General features: G+C 44.9%; 1 protein-coding gene across 1 annotated transcript; it reads left to right on the top strand.

Moving 5' to 3' along the window:
- Positions 1 to 1,413: 1,413 nt before the first annotated feature.
- Positions 1,414 to 18,261, top strand: ATF3 (activating transcription factor 3). The gene is made up of 4 exons (XM_083175608.1): positions 1,414 to 1,844; positions 11,233 to 11,476; positions 12,303 to 12,410; positions 14,220 to 18,261. Exons 1-4 carry the CDS (start codon positions 1,732 to 1,734, stop codon positions 14,436 to 14,438), a joined length of 684 nt encoding a protein of 227 aa, XP_083031734.1. The 5' UTR covers positions 1,414 to 1,731; the 3' UTR covers positions 14,439 to 18,261.
- Positions 18,262 to 25,456: the final 7,195 nt, after the last annotated feature.

A 25,456-nucleotide genomic window follows, 5' to 3' on the forward strand; every position in this document is an offset into this window, starting at 1 on the left:
GGGGAAGCATGGGGTGGACTGGGATCCTGGCAAGAGATAGGGTAACCAGAGGGTAGGAAATATGGTGATCATTGGCCGGCTGGAGTGGGCGAGAGGCAGTGAGTAGGGAGATGAGGTTGGAGATGTAGGGTGCAGTAGAGCTGGAGAGGGCCTTGTATGTGACAGTGAGGAGTTTGTAGGGGGTTCTGTAGGGATAGCGGAGCCAGTGGAGGGATTGACAGAGAGGGGAGGCAGATGTGGAGCAGTGGGAGAGCAGGATTGATGGAGATTATAACACATTAAATCTCTCTCCCTCTATATGTTTATATTTTAATATATATATTTAGACATATAATATTGGGTCAATATATATGGGTTCTATCTATCTATAGCAGGCTTTCCCAACCACGGTCCTCAAGGCACACCAACAGTGCAGGTTTTAGTGATATCCAGGCTTCAGCACAGATGGTTTAATCAGAATCCCTCAGATACTAATTAAGTCACCTGTGCTCAAGCCTGGATATCTACAAAACCTGCACTGTTGGTGTGCCTTGAGGACCGTGGTTGGGAATGCCTGATCTATAGGGTCCTCCTGTCAAGGAAATATTAGGTTTATTGCTACAATAGGGTTTTTTTTCTTCTGCTCCAATTATTGACACTGTAACCACCTCCTGGGAGGCCTACATGTGGCAACAGAGGCACCAATGTGTACAGCGTGGCACTGCCCCTGGCAGAGTAGTGGGCACTTGGTGTTAATTGAAATTAAAGACACAGGGTGAGGGGTTATACTGGACTGTCTGGATGAAGCATATAAAGCAATGAGGGTGATACACTACAGCAATGCACAAAGTGAGCGTATAGAGTGTTATGTGTATGCTTGGCGGGTACAGATAATACAAATGGACTTCCATGTGGGAAACTGACCTAGACACATACAGACATGCTATATATGATGTTTATACAGAAAGAGAGAAGGGAACGAGGAAATGGGAGAGGGGGACATAGAAGGAGAGAGAGTGAGGGGGGAGGGGGGGGGGGGCAGAGAGGGAGAGAGAGAGAGATGGGGGACAGAGAAGGAGAGGGAGAGGAGGGCAAGTGAAAGAGAGATAGAGAGGGGAAGTGAAAGTGGGAGAAAGGGAGAGAGGGAGGGGGAGAGGAGGGCAAGTGAAAGAGATAGAGAGGGAGATGGGGGGAGAGAGGGATAGAGATAGAGGGGAAGTGAAAGTGGGAGAAAGGGAGAGAGATAGGGGGAGTGGGGGACAGAGAGGGAGGGGGACAGAGAAGGAGAGAGAGGAAGGGGGAGAAAAGGGAAGTCAAAGTGGGAGAAAGGGGGAGAAAGGGGGGGGGGGGGAATGGGGTCAGAGGAGAGAAAGAGAGTGGAAATGAGAGAGGGAGAGATGAGGGCAAGTGAAAGTGGGTGAGAGACAGAGCGAGGGGGGTGAGAGCGGCTGTATCGGGCACAGATTATGCAGCAAGCCGCCCGCGGGCTATTCTGCTGCTGCCGGGTGCAGGGGAGTGGCACCCCCTCTGTCCGCGCCTCCCGTACACACAGGGCCACAGGCTCCCGTGGATGACACGCCGGCCTCACCCAGCGGCAACCGCCGAGCTCTGGAGACAGGCTTCCCCCAGTGTGTGTGGCTCCTGCTCCCGGGCCCGCCTCCCCAGCTTGCATCACCGGCCGGGACTATTCTTAGAATGACGTAAGGCCGGGCCAGCATTCCAGAACTGCCCCCTCCACTATATAAGGGGGTGATGCAACTCCCAGCCTGGGAGAGAGAGAGAGAGAGCAGCGCCGGGCACACGGACCTCCTCTGCTGCCAGAGCCGGGGGCTTTGTCTGCCAGTGCCCCCAGCACCACACAGCAGGTAAGCCGGACTCTGAGGGCTCCTGGTCCACAACTTTATCACTTCATCCCTCACCCGTCCTGCTGCTCCCCAACTTTATCACTTCACCCCCAGATGTGCATCCCTCACATACCAACTGTCCCCCCCTCACCCCACAGCTGTACACCCTCACCCCACAACTGTGCTCCCTCAAACTCCGGGATACCCCATGAGTCATTTAGAGACTCTTCTGTAACTTTCTCCCTGTCACTGCCCCGCTCTCTAATAACTGTTCCGCTTTCTATTAACTGCCCCGCTGTCTACTAACTGCCCCCCGGTGCCGCACTCTCCTCTCACCCTGATGGGGTTATTATAGTGCTACTTTGTTAGCTCCTGTGCGATTGCGTTATACTGTTACATTATTACCGCTTGTATCACTGGAGTTGTGGTGTTCCTTTGTTGTGTGACTGATGTTAATTTGGGGTCTATGTACTAATAGAAAGACGATGGAGAGAGACAAAGTTCCAGCCAATCAGCTTATACCTGTCAGTTTTTCAAACACAGCTGTAACATTGTAAGGCGGAGATGATGGCTGGAACTTTATCTCTCTCCACCACCTCTCTCGAAGGCTTAGTACATAGACCACTTTATATAGTGTTACTTTGTTACTGGAGTTATAGTGTTGCTTTGTTACTGGGGTTATAGTGTTACATTGTTACCATTTGTATCATTGGTGTTATGGTGTTACTTTGTTACTGGGGTTATAGTGTTACTTTGTTACTGGGGTTATAGTGTTACTTTGTTACAGGGGTTATAGTGTTTAGTGTTACTTTGTTACTGGGGTTATAGTGTTACTTTGTTACAGGGGTTATAGTGTTTAGTGTTACTTTGTTACTGGAGTTATAGTGTTTTTGTACTGGGGTTATATTGTTACCCTTTTGGAGCACTAGGATTCAGTGTAACTTTTTTTCACTGGCGTTATAGTGTTACTTTGTTACTGGGGTTATAGTGTTACTTTGTTACTGGAGTTATAGTGTTTTTGTACTGGGGTTATAGTGTTACATTGTTACTGGAGTTATAGTGTTTTTGTACTGGGGTTATAATGTTACATTGTTACCCTTTTGGAGCACTGGAGTTAGTGTTTTTGTACTGGGGTTATAATGTTACATTGTTACCCTTTTGGAGCACTGGGGTTATAGTGTTACTTTGTTACCTTTTGTATCACTGGGGTTATAGTGTTACTTTGTTACCTTTTGTATCACTGGGGTTATAGTGTTACATTGTTACCTGACCTGATATACCCCAATACCCCTAATTACTGACAGCTTCCTCTAACTTCCCCTGCCCCCTCCGCAGAATAAGGCAGCTGTGGAAGATGTTGGGGCAGATACACTACAGGTTGTGTGTTGCTATGTGGATGTGTTTATACCATAGTTATTGTTGTTGTCTGGGAACTTGTAGGTTGTTAAAAGTTCTACAGCACATGTTTTTATATGGGACCTTTTCTGTGTTATACTGTAATATAGTGCAGGTTATAGATGTAATATACAGTGCAGGTTATTATAGTTGTAATATACAGTGCAGGTTATTATAGTTGTAATATACAGTGCAGGCTATTATTGTTGTAATATACAGTGCAGGTTATTATAGTTGTAATATACAGTGCAGGTCATCATAGTGTTGTATACAGTGCAGGCTATTATAGCTGTTATATACAGTGCAGGTTATTATACATGTTGTATACAGTGCATATTATTATAGCTGTTATATACAGTGCAGGTTATTATACATGTTGTATACAGTGCATATTATTATAGCTGTTATATACAGTGTAGAGTATGATATATACAGTGCAGGTTATTATACATGTTGTATACAGTGCATATTATTATAGCTGTTATATACAGTGCAGGTTATTATACATGTTGTATACAGTGCATATCATTATAGCTGTTGTATACAGTGCAGGTTATTATAGTTGTAATATACAGTGCAGGTCATTATACTGTTGTATACAGTGCAGTTATTATACTGTTGTATACAGTGCAGGTTATTATAGATGTTATATACAGTGCAGTTATTATACTGTTGTATACAGTGCAGGTTGTTATAGCTGTTATATACAGTGCAGGTTATTATAGATGTTATATACAGTGCAGGTTATTATAGATGTTATATACAGTGCAGTTATTATACTGTTGTATACAGTGCAGGTTATTATACATGTTGTATACAGTGCATATTATTATAGCTGTTATATACAGTGCAGGTTATTATACATGTTGTATACAGTGCATATTATTATAGCTGTTATATACAGTGTAGAGTATGTTATATACAGTGCAGGTTATTATACATGTTGTATACAGTGCATATTATTATAGCTGTTATATACAGTGCAGGTTATTATACATGTTGTATACAGTGCATATCATTATAGCTGTTGTATACAGTGCAGGTTATTATAGTTGTAATATACAGTGCAGGTCATTATACTGTTGTATACAGTGCAGTTATTATACTGTTGTATACAGTGCAGGTTATTATAGATGTTATATACAGTGCAGTTATTATACTGTTGTATACAGTGCAGTTATTATACTGTTGTATACAGTGCAGGTTGTTATAGCTGTTATATACAGTGCAGGTTATTATAGTTGTAATATACAGTGCAGGTTATTATAGTTGTAATATACAGTGCAGGTTATTATACTGTTGTATACAGTGCAGGTTATTATACTGTTGTATACAGTGCAGGTTGTTATAGCTGTTATATACAGTGCAGGTTATTATAGTTGTTATATACAGTGCAGGTTATTATAGTTGTAATATACAGTGCAGGTCATTATACTGTTGTATACAGTGCAGTTATTATACTGATGTATACAGTGCAGGTTATTATAGATGTTATATACAGTGCAGTTATTATACTGTTGTATACAGTGCAGGTTATTATACTGTTGTATACAGTGCAGGTTATTATAGATGTTATATACAGTGCAGTTATTATACTGTTGTATACAGTGCAGGTTGTTATACTGTTGTATACAGTGCAGGTTATTATAGATGTTATATACAGTGTAGAGTACTATAGCTGTTATATACAGTGCAGGTTATTATAGCTGTCGTATACAGTGCAGGTTATTATAGCTGTTGTATACAGTGCAGGTCATTATACTGTTATATACGATGCAGGTTATCATAGCTGTTATATACAGTGTAGAGTACTATAGATGTTATACTGTATATAGGACTCCTTATATATACAGTGCATGTTATATGGTGAGGGTAATTATTAGTGTTATTATAAATGGGTACTTATGTAGTATCTGGGCTCCCGATTTTTTGATTGTATGCCTTAACTTAAGGCATACAATCAGATGCAATTCCCGAAAAATTGCGTCCATCGCATGCAACCAAATCGCATGCGATGCGATCGACGCGATTTTCCATTGGATTCAATGTTAAATGGTTCATACCCCCCACTATCCAAGTGGGCATGGAGTTGATTTTATATAGGGTGGCGAGTGCAGCTTAACATGTATTCTGGGTCCCCTCGCGAGGCTCGCTGCGCTCGCCACGCTATATAAAATCAACTCCATGCCCACTTGGATAGTGAGGGGTATGAACAGGGACCATTTAACATTGAATCCAATGGAAAATTGCGTCAATCGCATTGCATGCGATTTGGTTGCATGCGATGCGATAAACGCGATTTTTCCGACCTGATCAAAAAATCGGGCGCCCAGATACTACATAAGTACCTATAAATGTTCTGTAGAGTGTAGATTATTATAGATGTGGTTATATTGTAACTCTAGTGCATGTCATATTTTAATCAGTGGCTCCAAAACTCAGGTCTCAAAACAGCAGTCCAGGTTTAAGGGATATCCATGTTTAAGCACAGGTGACAATACCTTAGTTATGGGGAGATGAGGAGGGAAAGACGACGGTCTTCCCATATGATCTGGGGATGCGATAACGGTCCTGACCATACAATGAGGCTGTCATCTCTCTCCCCATCTGCCCAGTGACAGCTGTCATAGACGTTCCCTGGATGTGACACCCCGAGATGGGGATAGACCGTTACCCGCACTACCATCTCCACGGTGCTTCAGAGTCTGTATGGATTGGGTTTTTTACCCAATCCCAGTGGTGGACTTGATCATGGCCTCTCTGTTCTCTTCCTGAAACTGCCTGACCCCTCTCTTCTGCTTCTCCCACTTGCACGTGAGGAGAGAGGGCCCTGCTCGTGAGATCTATCTCTTTGTCCTGCGTTGGGGAGGGAATCCTGACAGGCATGATGAGTCTCTCATCTGATGCACTTAGGGGGTTATTCTTGTTCATTCGCTAAGTGCATGCGTGAATGTGCGCATGTGCAAACTCCTGGATCAAACGCCTTCGGCGAGTTCAATTCAGGATGGAAGGGCAGGAGGTGGATGCAGGGGACCACCCAGTGTCATGGGCGTGTCCACAAAAATGATGGCTGCAGCCATGAAAACACTGGGCAGTCCCCCTGCGAAGACAGGCGTGTTGATGACTGGTTGGGGCGGATGACGTCGATATTCGCCACAAATTCGTTGGAAAGTGTACTTGAGAAACGTGAGTCCAGGCTGAATTTTCTTTACGAACAATGAAAAAAATCATTTGATGGGACCAACCATCAAATGATTCATTCAGCCACATGCTTGTGAGCAGATTCGGGTGGCGGGTGGTCAGGCGTTCGGTTAGGAGGCATTACAGTACCTGCTTGCTAGTCAGCAAATATGCTGCATATCGAATAGGTCTGAATCACCCCGAAAGTGTGGACAATAAATATTGACGTGATGGTTTTCTCTTCTGTTCATTCACTTTGCATTTTTGTTAATTGATTAAGTGTCAATAGTTTATTTTTTATCAATAAACACTAAGGGGTTATTCAATTAGTGCCAACAGCCAATTTTCATTGGCGTTTGCATTAGACCTATTCAATAAAAGGTGCAGATTTTTGGACTGTTGGAGAATTATTTGCGCATCCATGAGCTTTAGTGAAAATGCCGATGTTGTCGATATTTGTACCACTGATGCAGTTTAGACTTATTTTGCAGCTATCTCTCCATTTTATCTCGCCCATAGCTTGGTGAGAGATAAAGTAGAAAGAAAGAGCGCGTAACATGGCAGCTATGAGCTGATTGGTATGTTATCTCTCTCCAGGCTTTGCTAAATCTGTCCCTTAGTTCTGTACCTCCTGACACACCGTAGAAGACTGTCTGACCGCTCACCTGCTATAGCTATCCCCACTTTATGAATCACTCTATAATAGTCAGTTATTTCATTGCTTCTGGTGGTTCAGTGGGTCTGTGATAAAAGCCGGGTGTGGATTGGGATAATGCTGTTGTGTGGTTTCTCAAAAAAAAAAAAAAGTGTACACACCAAAAGCCTGATTCAGGTTAGCTCTCTAGGCAGCATATATCCGTTGCCTAGCAAGCACCTTAACACCGCCCTGCAAATGGCCGCCCCCCCACTGGCACCCAAATCCCTTCCCTAGAATTCTGCCGCCAGCAGGAGAAATCATTTGATTGTCGCTACGGTAATAAAATTAGACTGACTTTTATTACAGCCGCTAGTCATGTGACGTCAGTCGCCTGCCCCACACAGGCATCGGCCCACCTTTGCTCCCAGAGGAATGACCAGCGTTTTCATGGGGACGCTTATAAAATGTAGGGCTTATCGCTGCAGCCTGCCCCTAGCCTCCCATTATTGTGTGAACGCCTTCACCTATGATCAAGCCTGAATCAGGCTGCAAGCGACTGGATAAGTTGGGTATCAGGGACCTGATTACAGAACTGATAGATAGTGAGACTGCAGCAGCATTGCGGAAACCTAAGCTGACAATCTAGCTGTGTCACCGTGGTGCGAGCAATGCGGTATAAGGAGTGTCCTGCTCACCCACAGATGTAGCGTTCGGGGGTATCTTTGTCTTCCAAATACAAGTCTGCAGACTATATTAATGAAGACCACTTGGAACATCTAGCATATGACAGAGTTGGTCAGTAACTTACTAAGGGGAGAATTCAGTGGCAGATGTATTAAGCCTGGTGAAGTGATAAAGTGGTGATATGGCACCAGCCTATCAACTCCTATCTGTCATTTTTTTCAAACATAGCTGATTGGCTGGTGCGTTATCACCTCCCACTTTATCACCGCTTTATCACTTCATCGGGCTTGATACATATGCCCCTAAGTTACTGGTAATCTGTCATCAGGACTCGCTGTCACCTGGCTGCGCACATATCAGCTTGGGGTGGATAAAGCCGATTGGCAATGTTCGAAAATTCTGAACTTGACACCAAATAATGAGGGGGGGGGGGGGACTGCATCATAACAAATCTTTTACTTTATATCCATAAAACAAAAAACTTTCCTTTGAACAAATCACAAATTTGTTGAAACTTCTCTATTGGCTCAAACACGAGGTTGATAAATCAAATGAGAAAACTTCTCTGGTTGTGTTTTGTTTACGTTGCTATGGAGATCCGCAGTTGTTCTAACGTACAAATCTCCCTTATTAAACATGAAACTTGCATAATGGAATCATTATTGTACTGACCTACAAGTAATCCATCATTCATTTCTCCCCTGTCTTGGGGAAACTCCCCTGTTCTTAATTATTCTAATAGTCATTTTTTTGTATGAACTTAGATCCTATATAAAACAAAAAGTTAACACTGCTCCTAACCTCTATGGGGGGGAATTCAAGTGTTGTGCGGTCTGGCAACCGCCACATTACTGTAATGATGATCTGTCATTTTGGCACGCTGGTAACTAGTGGCAATATAATGCATTAAGAGGCAGATTCAATAAAGCTTGGACAAGTGATAAAGCTCCTAACTGTCATCATTCAAACTCAGCCTGAAATATGGCAGTTTTGAGAAGAATGGCTGGTACTCTACCCCACTTTTCTTTGTCTCTGTACAAGATTTGATAAGGCCAGAGCCATAACTAGACATTTTGGTGACCACACTGAATCCTATGAAGCCTAATTTGAGAGGTCTTTGACATTTATTATCCTTTCTTTTATATCACACTTTTAGCAGTCATACCAGGACCTCTGGTCACAACCTCCTCTATTTAAAGTACACATTTCAATACATTGTCATATCTAGTATTCAAACACATGACCTTCCATATTGCAGTCAGGCACCTTGTTTGATGAGCTTTTTGCTATTATATGAGAATATAAAAAAAGAAAACTGAAGAGGGTTACGGATGTGAGAGGGAGATGGGGGCAGCCAGGTGATGCTGGGAATCAACAAGGAGGTGGATACAGTGGCTGGGTCAACCTATATTTAGTCAACATACATTGAGTCGACACCTATAGGTGGACCAGCCAAAAGTCAACATGTTTTTAAAAGGATTTTTTATTTTTTTTTAAAGGTGGGTTTTCATTCCCTACCATCCATCTATGTGGCCATGCTGAAACTGATGCAAGGCATGCTGGGATGTGTAGTTCATCAACATCTGTAGGGCCGGTGTTGCCCAGCCCTGCACTAGGGTGTAGAGCCCCAAAGCATGGCGAGCGAGCGTGGTACACTTATACAGTGTCAACATCGATGTACATTGACATAGACACAAAAAAAAACCCATGTAGACCCAAATTCCATGTATACATAAGCCATGTCGCCCTTTTATAGGTGTCGACATATGGCTTGTGTGTTGACTCAATGTATCTCGACCAACACTGGGTCGACCTAGGGAGGAAGGCTGTTTAAAACAGGATATCATTCAGTGCTGCAGAACAATGCGGTGGCCTTGCGGTGCCCAGTGGAGTGGCGCGTATAATGGAGTGTATGAATGCTGGTGCCCTAAGACAAGACCCCCCCACATACGCAGGTACAGCTGTAGCCTGATCTCCTTGGGAGGGATGGCTTTTCTTTACACTTCAATGCTTTCACTTTGAAGGACCTTTGTTCCCTATTAGTGTAGTGGGGAAGTGTGACACCTCATCTGACATCTGTCCCCACTATATATTCGTCACCTTCCTCGTTGCTGACTGCAGGCAGCGCCCGTTACACAACCAGGCGGTGAGGTGACGCAAGACACTGGGTCTGTATCCTCTCCCATACAGCAATAGTGCCATGTCAGACCGCCCTGGGTCAGTGCGAGGCCGTGACCTGCTGACTGTCAGCATTATCCCCATGTCATCATCAGCTTTCCTTATTGCAGACCAGTATCCTCATGTCAGGCAGTGTATAGGTGTCACCCATAACTGAAGACATGGACATGATTTGTTTTTAGGTTACAAATAATTATAAAGTAGGGGCATAAGCAGCGACTGCAGAATCATCACCGGGGGTCCCAGATTTGGTGCAGTCTGATAGGTTAACAATCCTAACCCCTTGCTGTATGGTGCAGGGACCATGCTGGTACTTGTAGTTCTGCAGCAGGCTTCCTCCTTCTGTTGCACCATAGACACCTCTGTCTGCAAATCAAACTGGTTAATTACTAATCTGGCGCTAAAAATATATCCGCTTCTGTAATTATAAGCCAGAAAGTGCTATATATACATACGTCTGATGACCTTTGCACTGAGAGCACAGCGATATCTCTGCGCAGGATTTCTGGCTGACGTGTGTCATTACTGAGGCTCGTGCCTCTGATTTATGTCATTATTTCACTTTTATGTTGTGCCCTAGTTGTGTTATCTGTTATAGGAAGTATGCGCCCACAACTGTCCCCCCAAACCCACCCAATAAAGCAGGATGGATCCTGTGTAACTTTATTCTGCCTCACTGGTGTAACTCCCACAGGGTTCTGTAAGATAGACGCTGACCTAGAACATCGCCTCTCTGCCCAATCGCCACCCATGTTACATACTAAGGGGCTCATCTACCAATAAGTGATCAAACTTGTTGTGTATTATAAATGGTGCTCCAGCCAATCAGCTCTTAACCATTACGTGTTTGAAAACTGACAGTTGGGAGCTGATTGGCTTGAGCACCAGTTATCATATGCAATGATAAATGGGGCCCGAAGAGTATCATATGCATACACTCCACTTTTTATTTATATATATATATATATAAAGTGTCATGCTTGTTGGGGTATGTCCCGCCCAGATCCGGGAGAGAGTATTGACCATGTTTAGGATGATAATACCATAGTCGACCACTAGTGGTTTATGGCGTCTAGTTAAATGTCTCAACTTGGTTGACCGCAAGTGAAGGATCGACGGGAACATGGGGACAGTATCAAGGTGGACACAAGTTTTTTTTTTTTGCCGAATGTCACAGGGGGCGAATGCCTTTCTCATTGTGCTGTATGGGCCGGTTTGGAGACGCCCTTTCCATAACTCTGCGCATGACAAGCCTTGCTAATCATTCCTTTACAGGCTAGGTTCAGGACCGAGCTACCTCCTGAATAATGATGCAATTATTTTTTTGCTTTTCAGAAAAATGATGCTGCAACACCCAGGACAAGGAATGGCTGCGGAGGTCAGCGCCACCGCCATCGTACCATGTCTGTCCCCAACAATGGCCTTTGCCTTTGAAGACTTCACCAACCTAACTCCCCTGGTTAAAGAAGAACTGAGGTTCGCCATCCAGAACAAGCGGCTGGCCAGCCGACCGCCATGCTCGCTGGACAACGTCATTGTAGCGGACAGGCCCATAGAGATGTCCGTTGCGAAGAGAGAGGTGCGTTGTAGCGATGCGTAGACTTCTGCTGTAGCCGTTCTGTGATAGGGCGTAAATAGTGCCAATTCTTGGCAAGCGCAGTGAGGTGACACACTCGTAGCATGGCGAGCGGGACATTGATACTGCGTCCATGTCGACTTACATCGAAATTTGGGACAACAAATAAGGGAAAAGCTCATGTTGATGTATTGACTGTCGCTCCTCGCCAGTATAGTTCTGGCGTCCAGCCGCAGTTATAGACTGTCCAATAACGAGCAGGTTACATGTTTAAGTGAACACTACATCACTTCTGCCGACTGAGCAGGAACCGAACCCTTCATACAGCTAGTATCACTTCTCAGAAGCCTCATCTGTGGCCAGCTACTGTCTCACTTGTTGCAGAGGACATAGGTCCTGATTCTGGTTGGTTTGCAAAAGCAAAATCCGTCTCCAATGGACAAAACCATGCTGCACTGCAGGGGGGCAGATGTAACAGGTGCAGAGAGTTACATTTGGGTGGGGTGTGTTCAAACTGAAATCTAAATTGCAGTGTAAGAATAAAGCAGCCAGTATTTACCCTGCACAGAAACAAAATAACTCACTGAAATCTAACTCTCTCTGCACCTGTTACATCTGCCCCATCTGCAGTGCATATGGTTTTGTCCATAAAAGAAGGAGTTTTCTTTGCAAACCAACCTGAATTACCCCCATAGTTTCACTGGCAATACCGTTCCTTTCTGGGGAGTACAGTGTTGCCCTACAGTAGGGTCCCTTAGCCACTAGCATCATAATATCGTTCCCTGAGAATGTCGCCTGATTCAGTGACCATCTCCTGTTCCTTTTTCAGTATGTGCCGGAGGAAGACGATCGGAAGAAAAGGAGGCGAGAGCGAAACAAGGTCGCAGCTGCAAAGTGCAGAAACAAGAAAAAGGAGAGAACGGAAAGTTTGCAGAAGGTGAGAGAACGTCATACATGCGGGCACATTCCTCTGTCCCTTGTCCGCCGTCTGACGCCTTAGCCGATATTGTCCATGAACAATATCATTAACCATTCACCATGAACTTGCTGGAACTCTCTGAGCAAACGATATAGTGTGTACACATTAGCTGATAAGCATGAAAATATCGGTAATGATCTTGTTATCGTGCATATCGTTAACAATAATCGGCTAATGTTTACGCACCTGTACTTCTGCATTACCTCTGACAGTGCAACCTGTGCACATCGGTGGTGGCCATTTTGAGAATGTAGCCTATCAGTTTGTTAGAACCTGAGATGTGTTTTCAAAATGGCTGCCTCTCTAGTCAATGGGGTCACTGATTTAATTATGCAACTCTGAGGGGTAGACATTTACTAAATTTACTAAGATAGGAGTTATAGTGAAGATGGGATGTTGCCCATAGCAACCATTCAGATGTGACTTATTTATTTAGCACCTATGAGAAGATAATAGCTAGAATCTAATTGGTTGCTATGGGCAACTCCCATCTTAGACCATTAACCCTGAAATGACTTGGTTAAAAAGTACATTCCTATTTCCAGACTGAATGTCTGAAGCCCCATACACACTAGGTGATATTGTTCACAATATCGTTCAAAGGGTTTTCTGGTACGTCCAATCCATATCGTTAACGATGCCATACCCTCCTTCCATTAGGTACAAAATGGTCTGTTTCTGGACTTCCTTGCCAGTGACAGTTACAGAGGTGGGACTGCACCACTGTCCAATATTCAAAAAGGGGAGCCACATCTACTGCCACCTCAAACATCACCATCCTGGACTCACTGACGGTTGATGTGACCCCTCTCTTTGAATTTTGGACTGTGCTGGAGTCCAACCTCTGTAACTGCCACTGGCAGGGAAGTCCAGGAACAGAGCATTTTGTACCTAATGGAATGGGTCATGTTGGAGGGTATGCGATGTGTGCTCCCGTGCATAACACCCCCTCCCTCACCTGAACATGTTCAGGTGAGGGATTCCTCATTAACGATGGTCATAGTGCATTCGCAGCATGACTGTTGCGGCCCGCTTGTCCCCGGCCAATATCGGCGTCTGTGGGGACTCCTTAAGTGTGTATGATGCTTATTTGTTTTCGATAAATAGATTACTAAGCAACCACTGGACCCAATAAAGACCCGGCGTACGGGAGAAATCCATCTTATACCTTTAACCTGTCCCTGATAACAGATTTGTTACTTAAGGCCAGATTCTCTAAACTTCAAAAGTGATAAAATGGAGAGTGATAAATCAGCTTCTACTTGCCATGTCACAGACTGTGTTTGAAAAATGTCAGACAGGAGCTGATTGGCTGGCTGTTTATCACTCTCCATTTTATCACTTTTGAAGCTTAGAGAATCTTATTCCTTCATAGAATACTTTGTTGTTGCACAGCCCCACCTGCTGGCTGTAGCACTTATTGCAGGATAGAAAATGAAAGTTACGATAGGAATGGCCATTGGTGTCGTTTTACCAATGATGGTGATTTTGCAAGTAGTCACTGAAGGTAACCAATTATACGATGGATAACCATTGATGGTTATCCAACCGATGGTTAACCCTTTTCTTTGACTGTGGCTCAATCAGAATCTGGGGGCACAGCTCCATGGGTGTTAGGGTGTGTCCAAACACCTTTTGGAGGGGGAATCTTTTATGGCCATCCCTAAGTAATGCTCCCCCTACTGTCAGGCACTGTTTATCTGGCTGTGCTGATTGGTCTGCTGTAGGCTTGCTGCTAATGACTTACCTTGTTTCCCTTTTCTTAAGGAATCTGAGAAACTGGAATCTATTAATGCAGACCTGAAAGCCCAAATCGAGGAGCTGAAGACGGAGAAGCAACACTTAATATACATGCTGAACCTGCATCGGCCCACTTGCATCGTCCGGGCCCAGAACGGCAGGACGCCAGAGGATGAACGGAACCTTTTCATTCAGCAAATCAAAGATGGCACCCTCCAGAGCTTAGTGACTGAGGGAGTGAACTGAGCGTGACTGTATTGTAAAGAAAGTTGAACTTCAGAAACTTCCTTGGGCCCTCAGGGGCCCGAAGCGCATCAGAGACCCTTATAACTGCAGGATCTCTGCCCGAAGGGGCAGCCTGTGTTATTGGGGGGATAGCAAGTGAAAGGATAGAACATTCGCTGGATGTCCGCCATGTGCTCTACGCCTCGGGGTGTTGGCGGCTCTTCTTGTGGCGACACTATGGCCTTCACGCGACACTCTGTGCAATTGTTGTATTTGTTGCTGGCAGCGGAGAGAATCGAAAACCATTGAAGTGTTTTGGAAGCAATAAAGAATTGCTGCCAAGCAGCAGGAAACCCACAAAAGTATTTCGGGGGACGGGAACGTCCGATGAACTGCCTTAGCGTTGTCTGCGGATGGTGCACATTTCTTCAACATTGTAATTCTTAGGAATTATTTTCTTTCTGTTTAGATTTGAATTAATTTATTCTCCAATTTTTCCGTGTGGTCATCACACAAAAATGGATTCGTGATATGTACGTGTTGTGGAGGCTGCCATCTTGCGGGTTGGATCACCAGTCAGCCTATCAGCTCAGTTGTGACTACATTAGTTCTTGATGGATTGATAAGCTGCATTCTCATTGGCCCGACTCGCAAAACGGCCACGCCCATCATTTTCACCCAGCACCAAATCTCTTGATAATCGTGCGGTTGTATACTTAGTGCAGTGCATCACTGTTGGGGCGGGATACGTGGATGAAGGCGGGGCTGATATGCAGGTTGCTACATTAACAGTAATGAGGAAGCTGTGCATGCGTGTAAGAGTGGAAATGTTGAGAACGTCAGCCTGCAAGTTATATAGATAAGTAAAGTGACACAAGGAACTGGTTGGGCAATTACTGCCAGCCCCGCTGCTGCAGCATTAACCCCTCAATGCCACTGATCCATTGTATTTCCTCCATAAAAACTCATCTACGTCAGCAATCCGCACCTCTACGCCCAGGATCCAACGTCCATGGACATCCTGTACATAGACAATTAGGACACGTTTGTGTAGGAAGCAGTAGAAAACAAATGAATATTTAGACCTACTAGATCACAAGTTCTCAAAGTCGGTCCTCAGGACCACACACAGTGCATGTTTTGCAGGTCTCCTCACAGAATCAAGTGAAATAATTGGCTCCACCTTTGGATCTTTTTAAAGTGTCAGTCGGTAATGAGTGCACCTGTAGGGTAACCTGTAAAACGTGAACTGTGTGGGGTCCCGAGAACCCAGTTTGAGAACGACCGTACTAGATGCATATATTTTTTTCCATTGTATAAATTCAGATAGTGGGTCAGCCATTTCCTAACGGGACTCATGAAGTTACACTTGTAGCATTGGTGATTAGCGATCATACAGGCTGCCTGCAAATGTGTCGCGACAAGCCCACATAAAGACTATATAGGCCAGCGTGCGTACTTCATAAATGAGACCCCTCCCACACATTTCAATTCGATGTTTGCTGATTTGTTCTAATCATTGTTAAAATGCTGCTTAAAATTCTGAATTCCAGTCAAATGACTGCTAAATGTAATGGCTGGCTAGTTCCGGAGGTGCGGGACTTTTCTGCGAGTCGGACGTTTTGATTTATTTATTTTTAAAGCAGCAAACATCTGCAAAGCAAAACCATATTGGCTTCGACCTGGTAAATGATTGCTGCTTTAAAAACAATTGACCCGAATCTTACAAAAGGCCGGCAACCTTCAGTACTCGGAGGCCAGTACGTGGGCCCTTAGGGTCAACCATTACCAAATGAGAAATAGGATCACAAAGTATTAAAATACAGGGAAATAAACAATTAAGGTTGGCAAATGGTGGCTCCTCCAGTGGCAGGACTACACATCACAGTAAAACAGGTTTGTGGGGCATGCTGGGATTTGCAGTTCCACTAGAGCCGAAGTGAACTTGATATGATCAATATGATGGGGGTGGAGTATTGCAGGGTATCGGGAAATGTTTTGGAAGTCCTAAACCATTGAGTTTCTAATGAATTTTGCAACGTGCTGTTTTAACGTACAATATTGAGCCAAATTACCTCAGACGTGACTTGTCCACGCAATGCAGGAATATGCGCCAGACGCCGCGCTAACGTGTGACTTTTATATTCTGTAACAGAAGTGTTGGGATGTGTGTTATGTGGATGGAGATCTCATTGTCCTGCTCTGAGAGTATGTGTGACCTTGGCCCTTATTCAGATCTGATCGCAGTACAAATTTGTACTCAAAATGGGCAAAACCATGTGCACTGCAGGTGGGACAGATGTAACATGTGCAGAGAGCATTAGGTTTGGGTGGGTTATTTTGTTTATGTGCAGGGTAAATACTGGCTGCATTATTTTTACACTGCAATTTAAATTTTAGTTTCAACACATCCCACCCAAATTGAACTCTCTCTGCACATGTTACATCTGCCCCACCTGCAGTGCACATGGTTTTGACCATTTTAAGAACAAATTTGTACTGCGATCTGAATAAGGGCCCTTGTCAGCTGGAATGAATGAAAACTGCGAAACTGGAACCAAACCTGCTAACATTAAATGCTGCGTAGACTGCGAGCGTTCGGGCCTTTGCCAGACATGATCTATATCTCCGCTGAGTGGAGTCTGCCTGTTTTTTTAATTTATTAGTTTTTTTTGCCAAAAGAATTATTGTAGCGAGATTGTATGTCCCCGGAGCCAGAACCGCCATGAACATGCTCTGTTCATGCCCTTTTCCACCACAATCCCGAGTCTGATCTGGTAATTGGAATGTGGTTCCAATCCGAGACAGACAACATTCCCTTCTGCTCTGACCCATGTTATTTCTATGTCGGCGCTGTTCAAACTGCACACAGGGGCAGTCTCTGCCGGTGCTTGGCGATTACATCATCTCCAACTGCCGTGGTAGTGGCGAAGGAGAATTACAGTGAGGTATGAGACTATAACAGAAATATGGTAGCATGCAGGGAGCAACTCCTTTTCGCAGCCAGTGAAAGCCGAGGTGGTACAGGTCAGTCTCTTGCAGAAACGGACCCTATTGAATAAAGCCAGAATACACTTTTTATTTGTGTTTTTATGCTTCTGTATAACTTTTTTTGGGGTGTTGGAGAGTGGGGAACCCTCTACCCGCCAGTTCATCCCCTGCGCTTCAGCATTTACGCAAGAAAGAAAATTTCAGGATAGATTAACTAAAGTTTAAAAAAAATCCAGAACCTACTAGGTAAATCTGTTTGGTTGCCATGGTGACACCTAAACTGTTTCTAATTTATTTATTTTACAAGTTTTAGTAATTCTATCCTATGATGATATTACGCAGCACAGCCCCGAGGGCGGCTGGCATCTAGAACGTCGTTATCTAGATGTCAGAATTTTATATTTTCTAGAATTAATTCTGCAGGGATGTCTCACAGGTGGATTTTATGGGGTAACTTTTCTCTCCCGTCACCCAAAGACGCATCTCTGTCAAGTAATCATATGGTTCCTATTATATATAATATATATCCCAATCTATTACATGTGACGCAGGCGTCGTGTAATCTAGTTTGGCCTTTGTTAGTCCCATGTGTTACTGGCATGTATGTTAATCTAGTTAGCACTATATATGTATAAATATATATATATTTTTCACTTTATGTAACATCTGCAGGTTCAATTATCGTTGTGGTACTAAGTTTTTAAGTTGCTCACGATATTACAGATGTGAGGAATTGCATGTTTTAATGTATGTTCATGGCAAATTATCGAAATTAGGTACTTTATTGCCAGTTTTATATTATGAGGGTTTTTTTGTGTTTTTGATACTTTAATAAATATATGATTCAAAACGATTTTACTTTTCATGGTCTTAAATTGCACGGTGTGGTCTATTATTATTACCAGTTATTTATATAGCGCACACATATTCCGCAGCGCTATACAAAGAATATTTGAACACTCACATCCGTCCCTGCCCCAGTGCAGCTTACACTCTATATACCCTACCACATGTACACGCACACACAGACATTGTTGTGTGTGTTTTGTTTGGAGCCAATAAACCTACCAGTATATTTTCGATTGTGGGAGGAAACCGGAGGAAACCCACGCAAGCACGGGGAGAACATACAAACTCTATACAGTTAGGGTCATGGTGGCAATCGAACCCATGACCTCAGTGCTGTAAGGCAGTAATGCTAACCATTACACAGTCCTTGCTGCCCTACCGTTTATTATATGTTGCATAATTATCTGTCTGCAAATGTGTGGGCGGCCACATAGGAGTCCTTATGCAGGCTTCTTTCGGCCAAGCAGATCCTGCTGAACCTGCTTGGCCATTATGTGTGGCCCAGCACTTGTAGTATCCCTGCTTAGTGGGTGGCTGCACATAACTGTGAGTTTCCAGACCAACCAGCAGGTCACATGTTCCAGGTCATCTGGCACTTGCACGTTTTGCCCCATAGCTCCAAAGCAAAGCAATCGATTTACACCAGTTTAATTATGCAAATGTATGGACCAAGAGTTTTCGGGCCAGATTCTCTAAGCTTCAAAAGTGATAAGAGAGTGATAAACAGACAGCCAATCAGCTCCTGCCTGACATTTTTTTTCAAACACAGTCTGTGACATGGCAGGTAGGAGTTGATTGGCTGGCTGTTTATCACTCTCCATCACTATTGAAGCTTAGTGCATCCAGCCCTTAATTAGGTATATGATGTGCCCTGCTCCTGCAACTGCACCCTAGAAATAAGTTACTCACAATAATCATGTTTATTTAAACATACTTGCCTACCTGACCCTCTCCATGAGGGAGAAAATGCTCTGTTCCTGGACTTCCCTGGTAATGTAGGATTGCCATCACCTGTGAGGAGCTAGGTAATTGAAGGTGTTCAAGAAAGGTGTTTCACCACAGGTGATGGCAATCCTACATTACCAGGAAAGTCCAGGAACAGAGCATTGTCTCCCTCATGGGGAGGGTCAGGTAGGCAAGCAGCGGTTACTCTATTAATATATAGATTCCTCAGCTCTGCACCGCCATCTGGTGGCCACCCTGTAATTACAATTAGTTAGAATGAAATCGAAAAAATTAAAACTTTATTACCTTTGCTGGGAGGGGAACAATTGTTATATTCACCAGATTAATCTAATTATGCTAGCACTAATTAACATTGTAGATCAGATAGATCAGATCCCCAATTCACTCAGGCCGTGTCCACATAGCCACAGTTTAGGATGGCTGAGCATACTTGCCTACTTTTGAAAACTAGTTTCAGGGAGAATACAATTGCTAGTAGAATTTTGCATGGCGCCCCATTGAGGGGGTGTGTCATGCTCCATCCAAAGGGCATGGCTCATTACTGGCAGCAAACTGCATGGGAGAATATTACACTGTCAAAACACAGAGTAAACGTGCCCATACACTAGTAAGATTTATCTTCAGATCTGGCTGGTTGGAACAAAAACATGGTTATGGATGAGTGACAGTTTGTCAGTTTTCCAGCATTTCCAAGCAAATGGTCAACTGTCATGTGCTCTCCTCCATAACCATGTTTTTGTTCCAACCAGACAGATCTTCAGATAAATCTGCGTGTGTATGTCCACCTTAAAGGCAGTATAAACTTGGTCAATGGGTAACTGCGGGGGGGGGGGGGGGGGGTGTTAATATAAACATACTTTATATATAAAATACCACATGAAAATCCTGTGCTTGTCCCTCTGTACCTTACTCTGTAGGAGCCCTGACAGGCTCAGCGCTGCCTCTAATTAAAAACCCTCCCATGACGAGGCTGCTGCTTCTCCTGTCCTCCATGGGCCTGAGAAACATATGATGAGCTCCACCAAGCAGAGCTTAGCACAAGCCTCTCAGCCTCTGACCTCTTGTGCAAAGTCTCATGGGACTTAGTCAACGCCCAGTAATGCACTGCACACTTGTGCAGTCAGTGTGCCTTGGCTCCCAATGCTCAGCACCATTAATCATTGGCAGATAGGCAAAGCTGCAGCACTACCTAACTCCCATGCACAAAACCTTTAGCTTCATAAAAAAAACACAGGGGCCCCTAGATAGAGGGGGGCCCAGGGGCACTGACCCCCTGTGCCCCCGCCCCCCCCCCCCCTTAATCCAGTCCTGGCATGGCTATATCCATATATGGAGAGATTGTGAAAAGAGATTGTGAATGTGGCACCTAGAAGTGTGGGTGTGTACTGCTACATCTGAGAGGAATCTTTTTAAAATGACTTATATCCAAATGTAGATGAGCCCCAAAGCAGTTAGTAAGAGATACTATACTTGGTAAAGTGCTGGGAAATGGTGCTGATGATGCAATGTAAATGTATCTATCTCTCATTCCTTTTTTCCCCAACAAATTTAACAGTGTAATGTGGACTAGGTGACATGAGGGAGATTGCTAGACTAATGAGGGAGAGAGGGAGATTGCTGCTATGTCAGGGAGTCTCCTGCAGAATGCTGGAGGTTAGGCAGCTATGGGTCTGAGTCTTTGGGATGACTGTAGCAGGAGATCCAATTGGCCGGTGACATGGCCTCCCCCTATCCCCTCGGTTATGCGCATTGTGATGGGAAAACTCGTCCCTTTAAATCCACCACATGGGTTCAGGTCAGGACATATTGCAATAGACACAATCAGTCACATGATACCATTTCACTTTCTGTTCCTGTAAATAAGGATGGAGCTGATTGCGCAAGGCTGGGATTTGGCAGATAGGGCCGTGCGCTCTTACACATCATCTTGTCATTTAGAAAACATTTCATAATAGTATTTAAACTAAAGACAACCCTCCGATACATTGTTTATCCAGTCTTTCCATGTGCAAAGTTACATTCTGATCTGTTAGGACAACAGGAGGTCTGGTGTTTAGTTATTATTATTATTATTATTAAGGTGGGCCGCAAACTTTTATTAAGTCATCGAAGCCAGCAATCCATAGTTGCCTACCCTCCTGCATTCTGCAGGAGACTCCCTGAAATAGCAGCAATCTCCTTCTCTCCCTCATTAGTCTAGCAATCTCCCTCATGTCACTTAGCCCACATTACACTGTTACATCATAATTACCGCCCCTCCTGCATTCTGCAGGAGACTCCCTGAAATAGCAGCAATCTCCCTCTCCCTCATTAGTCTAGCAATCTCCCTCATGTCACCTAGCTCACATTACACTGTTACATCATAGTTACCTCCCCTCCTGCATTCTGCAACATTACTGACAGTTAATAGGTTGCTTTATTGTGAAATAATTATAATTGAGTGTACTATTGTGTGACTAGTCCCCTTCCCAGTGAGAAAACACTCCTGTCCATATTCCAGTTGTGGGGGACATCCATGTTAGCTCTTTCTGACACGGAACACCAAAATATTTAGTTACGGCTCTGCAGGGGCATTGTAATAGAAGGAGCCCTGTGTTCAGCCTCCTCCCTCCTGTGTGTTGGGCATTAAGCAGCCCCAAGGTGCCGCCTTGCATGTGTATCATGTCCTCAGATCAGCTATTATGTAAGTGTGCATTCTGATACTAGGTGATAATCACATCGCACATTAATACACCAAACCAGTATGTGTCATTTACTACACAGTACTGAGCAGGGGCCAGGGCTGCCACTAGGAATTTTGGGGCCCGCGACTGATTTCCAGTCCCCCCCCTTCCCCCGGAGCTGTCAATGCGCTCCCCCCCCCCTTCCCCAGAGCTGTCAGTGCACGCCCATCTCCCCCCCTCCCCAGGGGCGTAACTAAGTTTTTAGCGCCCCCCCCCCCGCCGGATGGATCGGATGGATTTTCGGCGCCCCCCCTCAAACACCCCCCCCCCCGCCGCCGCCGCCCCCCGCCCCCCCCCCCACCTAACCTGACCCCCCCTTCTTACACTTACCTGTCCCCGCAGTCTGCATCTCGCCCGGCTCTCTGCCGGGACCTGCCTGACGTCACGGTCCCGGCCGGCTCCTGCTGCTGCAATGAAAACTGACTCTTAGAAAATGGCTGCCCCCATACTGCAGACAGAAAACTGTCTGCAGTATGGGGGCAGCCATTTTATAATAGTCAGTTTTCATTGCAGCAGGAGCCGGCCGGGACCGTGACGTCAGGCAGGTCCCGGCAGAGAGCCGGGCGAGACGAAGACCACAGGTAACTATACCTCCGCAGCCCCCCGGCGGCGCCCCCAATTTCTCTGCGCCCCCCCGCCACCGCGGGGGCTGCGGAGGTATAGTTACGCCACTGCCCCTCCCTTAACTTAACACCAGACTCAGTCCTCACTCAGCAGGTCCCGAAGCACAGGCTTTTTCAATGCATAATGCCGGCGGCCAATTAAAATGCAGCACCAGCTGGTGAGCCATAAGAGCTTGTGTACTGGCAGCCGCTCTGATTCGCTAATGGTACACAAGCTCTGATTGGCTCAAAAGCCGGTGCATCATTTTAATTGGCCGCCGGTGTCCTCCATTGAAGAAGCCTGTGCTTTGGGACCTGCTGGGTGAGGACCGAGCGCAGTGCAGGCAGCATACATACGAGGGTTGCTGTGGGCAAAATGAGTGCCCCCCCCCCCCCCCCCCCCCCCCCCCCGTCAGCGGTCCTGGTACTGAGTGTGACAGATTTTTATTAATAGCTGGTTAATGGCTTATTTATCCCAGATGACTCCCCCTCCCCCAAATCCTACATAAATGGGAGCAGAGTTCATCTTGCTACCCGGATCCCAGTCTCAGGTTTGGTAGATAATTGTTGAATCCTGTCTGATGATTTGTCCCGTCCTTTTCTCTTTGTATCCTTCTATCTGTTTTCCCTTCAGGTTGCGCTTGATAAATGACAGGTTCATTTGGGAAACGTCTCCCCCTTTTTCCAATACTCGGCTTGATACATCTCCCCCAATAGTTCCTATGCACTTAAAGTAAGAATTCCATATGCTGATTTTGGAAATCCAAATCAATGTCACCAGTTTGCAGATTATGGGGAATATGTACAGAGGATCGACGGTGGGGAAGCAGACGGACAGAATACCAACCCCGGCATCCTGAGGGAGAAAATCCCAACAGGGGTCAGGTAAGTGTTCTTACCTTCCCCCCACCTGCCCTTACCCTCTCTCCCAGCAGCTGAACCCTTTTTGCTGGTGTGTTCCCTACACGCGAGGAAGTATAATAACAAATGTATGGAGCGAAAACCTCCGGTTCCGCGCGTTTCATAAAAAATTGCTGAATATGAACAATAAAAAACATGAGAAATACAAGAACAAATATATAATATTTGATTTCTCAAAATAAAGCAAAAGGAAACAATATAAAATCATGAATATAGTTTAAAAAATGTAAAATGTGAATCGTGGTCATACGTCGCAGGTGGTCAGTGTTGTTGGGGGTTATTAGCAAGTGACCCCTGGAATCTGCCCCACAATGCATTTCAAACTCTGAGTCAAATGTATTAAGCCTTCAAAAGAGATAGATAGTGATAAACGGCCAGCCAATCAGCTCCTAACTGCCATTTTTAACTATTGACTGACCTCATATACATTATGTGGGCTGGTTTCCCGGCAGTTGGGGGGAACAGGGTTTACAGCAACAAACTTCTCTTATACTATTCTTAGACCGCAAATGCCGTGTCGCACACGGGATTAGGACAAGGGTCCCATCCCCAGAGCAACACGGCAATGCGGTCTGAAAGTTCCGACATGGCATATTGCAGAGTCGGTGACGTCACATGGGGCGGAGCTGGGCGGCGGCGCGTCATTGGGGGCTCGGGAGGAGGCAGTACTTGGAGCTGACAGTGCTGCCTCCTCCATACTGTGAACGGGACACGGGTCGTTCGACCCAGGCACCCGTTCACACTGCACTTGACACGGGTCATAGCCGTGTTCAACCCTGGTCATTACCAGGGTTGAACACCCGTGTTGCTCGACCCATGATGGCCTTTTCAGACCTCACCTTGACCCGTGTAGGGGCCGCAAGAACACGGCAATAACCCGGGTCTAGAGTGCAGTCTGAAAGCGGTATTAATTTATTTACTTCTCCCCATGTAATATTATTATTACATGGGGAGAAGTATGTAATTACTAGAGACAGGATTATATGCATTTGCATATTTGCATATGCATTTGCATATTTTGCCCATTCTCACTGGTTATTGCATATTTAACCTAAAATCTAGTGATGGTGCATATTTTAGGCCCCGTCCCCTTTCCACCCGCGAGTCACAGCACTGCTTTGCCCTGCTGCTGCTGACCAGGCAGTGGTAGAGTGTGCAGGCTGGGGCAATATGTGCGCAGTGTGGGGAACCTTGGATGAACGCTATGTCTGACACTGCTCTAGGCTGCCAATCCATGTTGATAAAAGTCAGTCAGGGCGGATGCCATTACGAAGCTCCTGAACCTTTGACTGCCCCTGGCCTGGGACTTTACACCAAGAGACAGACTTCTGCAGCAGAGGAGTCGGGCGGACGGGTTGTGACATCACGCGGAAATGCCGTGTCACAGTGAGTATGCGGTGCAGGGAGGAAGCCTTCCACTGCGCCGCCCTCACACGCTAAGTTGACATTTGAACCATCGGCGCTGGAGATGAGGGTCTGTGTAGTTGATGTAAGAAGAGCTTTGGACACTGCAGTATGCTATAGCAGCCAGGAAGAAAAAAAATCCTGTGAACAGCACTAGACATCTGCAGATGTTGTGGGCCTATTTTTGAGGTTTATTTGCAACTAATTGTATGCTGATTTTTAAATAAATAAGTTAAAAAGTACTTTTTTTATTATTTAATGTAGCATATTTTAACACTTTTCATGCATATTTTAAGTATTTTTCATGCATATTTGCATGCATATTTCAAGCTTTTTATGTTGCATATAATCCTGTCTCTAGTAATTACAATTTCATATGGTGGCTAGTGTATAACACAGACCCCCTGACTGGTGACTAGTGTATGCCCAGCCTTCAGTCTAGCGGCTACTAGTTTATATCAGCACTGTCAAAGTGTTGGCTAGCTGCCCCATCCCAAGGCATAGGTAAATGCAGCAGTTGTGCGCAGGCAAATTATATTGAACGCAATATAATATACTATTTTACTAGGGCGACAGCCACACC

The sequence above is a fragment of the Crinia signifera genome, chromosome 3, assembly GCF_055691185.1.
Source record: "Crinia signifera chromosome 3, ASM5569118v1, whole genome shotgun sequence".
Taxonomy (NCBI): Eukaryota; Metazoa; Chordata; class Amphibia; order Anura; family Myobatrachidae; genus Crinia; species Crinia signifera.

Coding starts and splice junctions, on each gene's coding strand:
- ATF3 (XM_083175608.1), top strand. CDS start 1,732: ATGCAACTCCCAGCCTGGGAGAGAGAGAGAGAGAGCAGCGCCGGGCAC. Junction 1,845..11,232: donor CCCCCAGCACCACACAGCAG/GTAAGCCGGACT, acceptor TTTGCTTTTCAG/AAAAATGATGCTGCAACACC. Junction 11,477..12,302: donor TGTCCGTTGCGAAGAGAGAG/GTGCGTTGTAGC, acceptor TTCCTTTTTCAG/TATGTGCCGGAGGAAGACGA.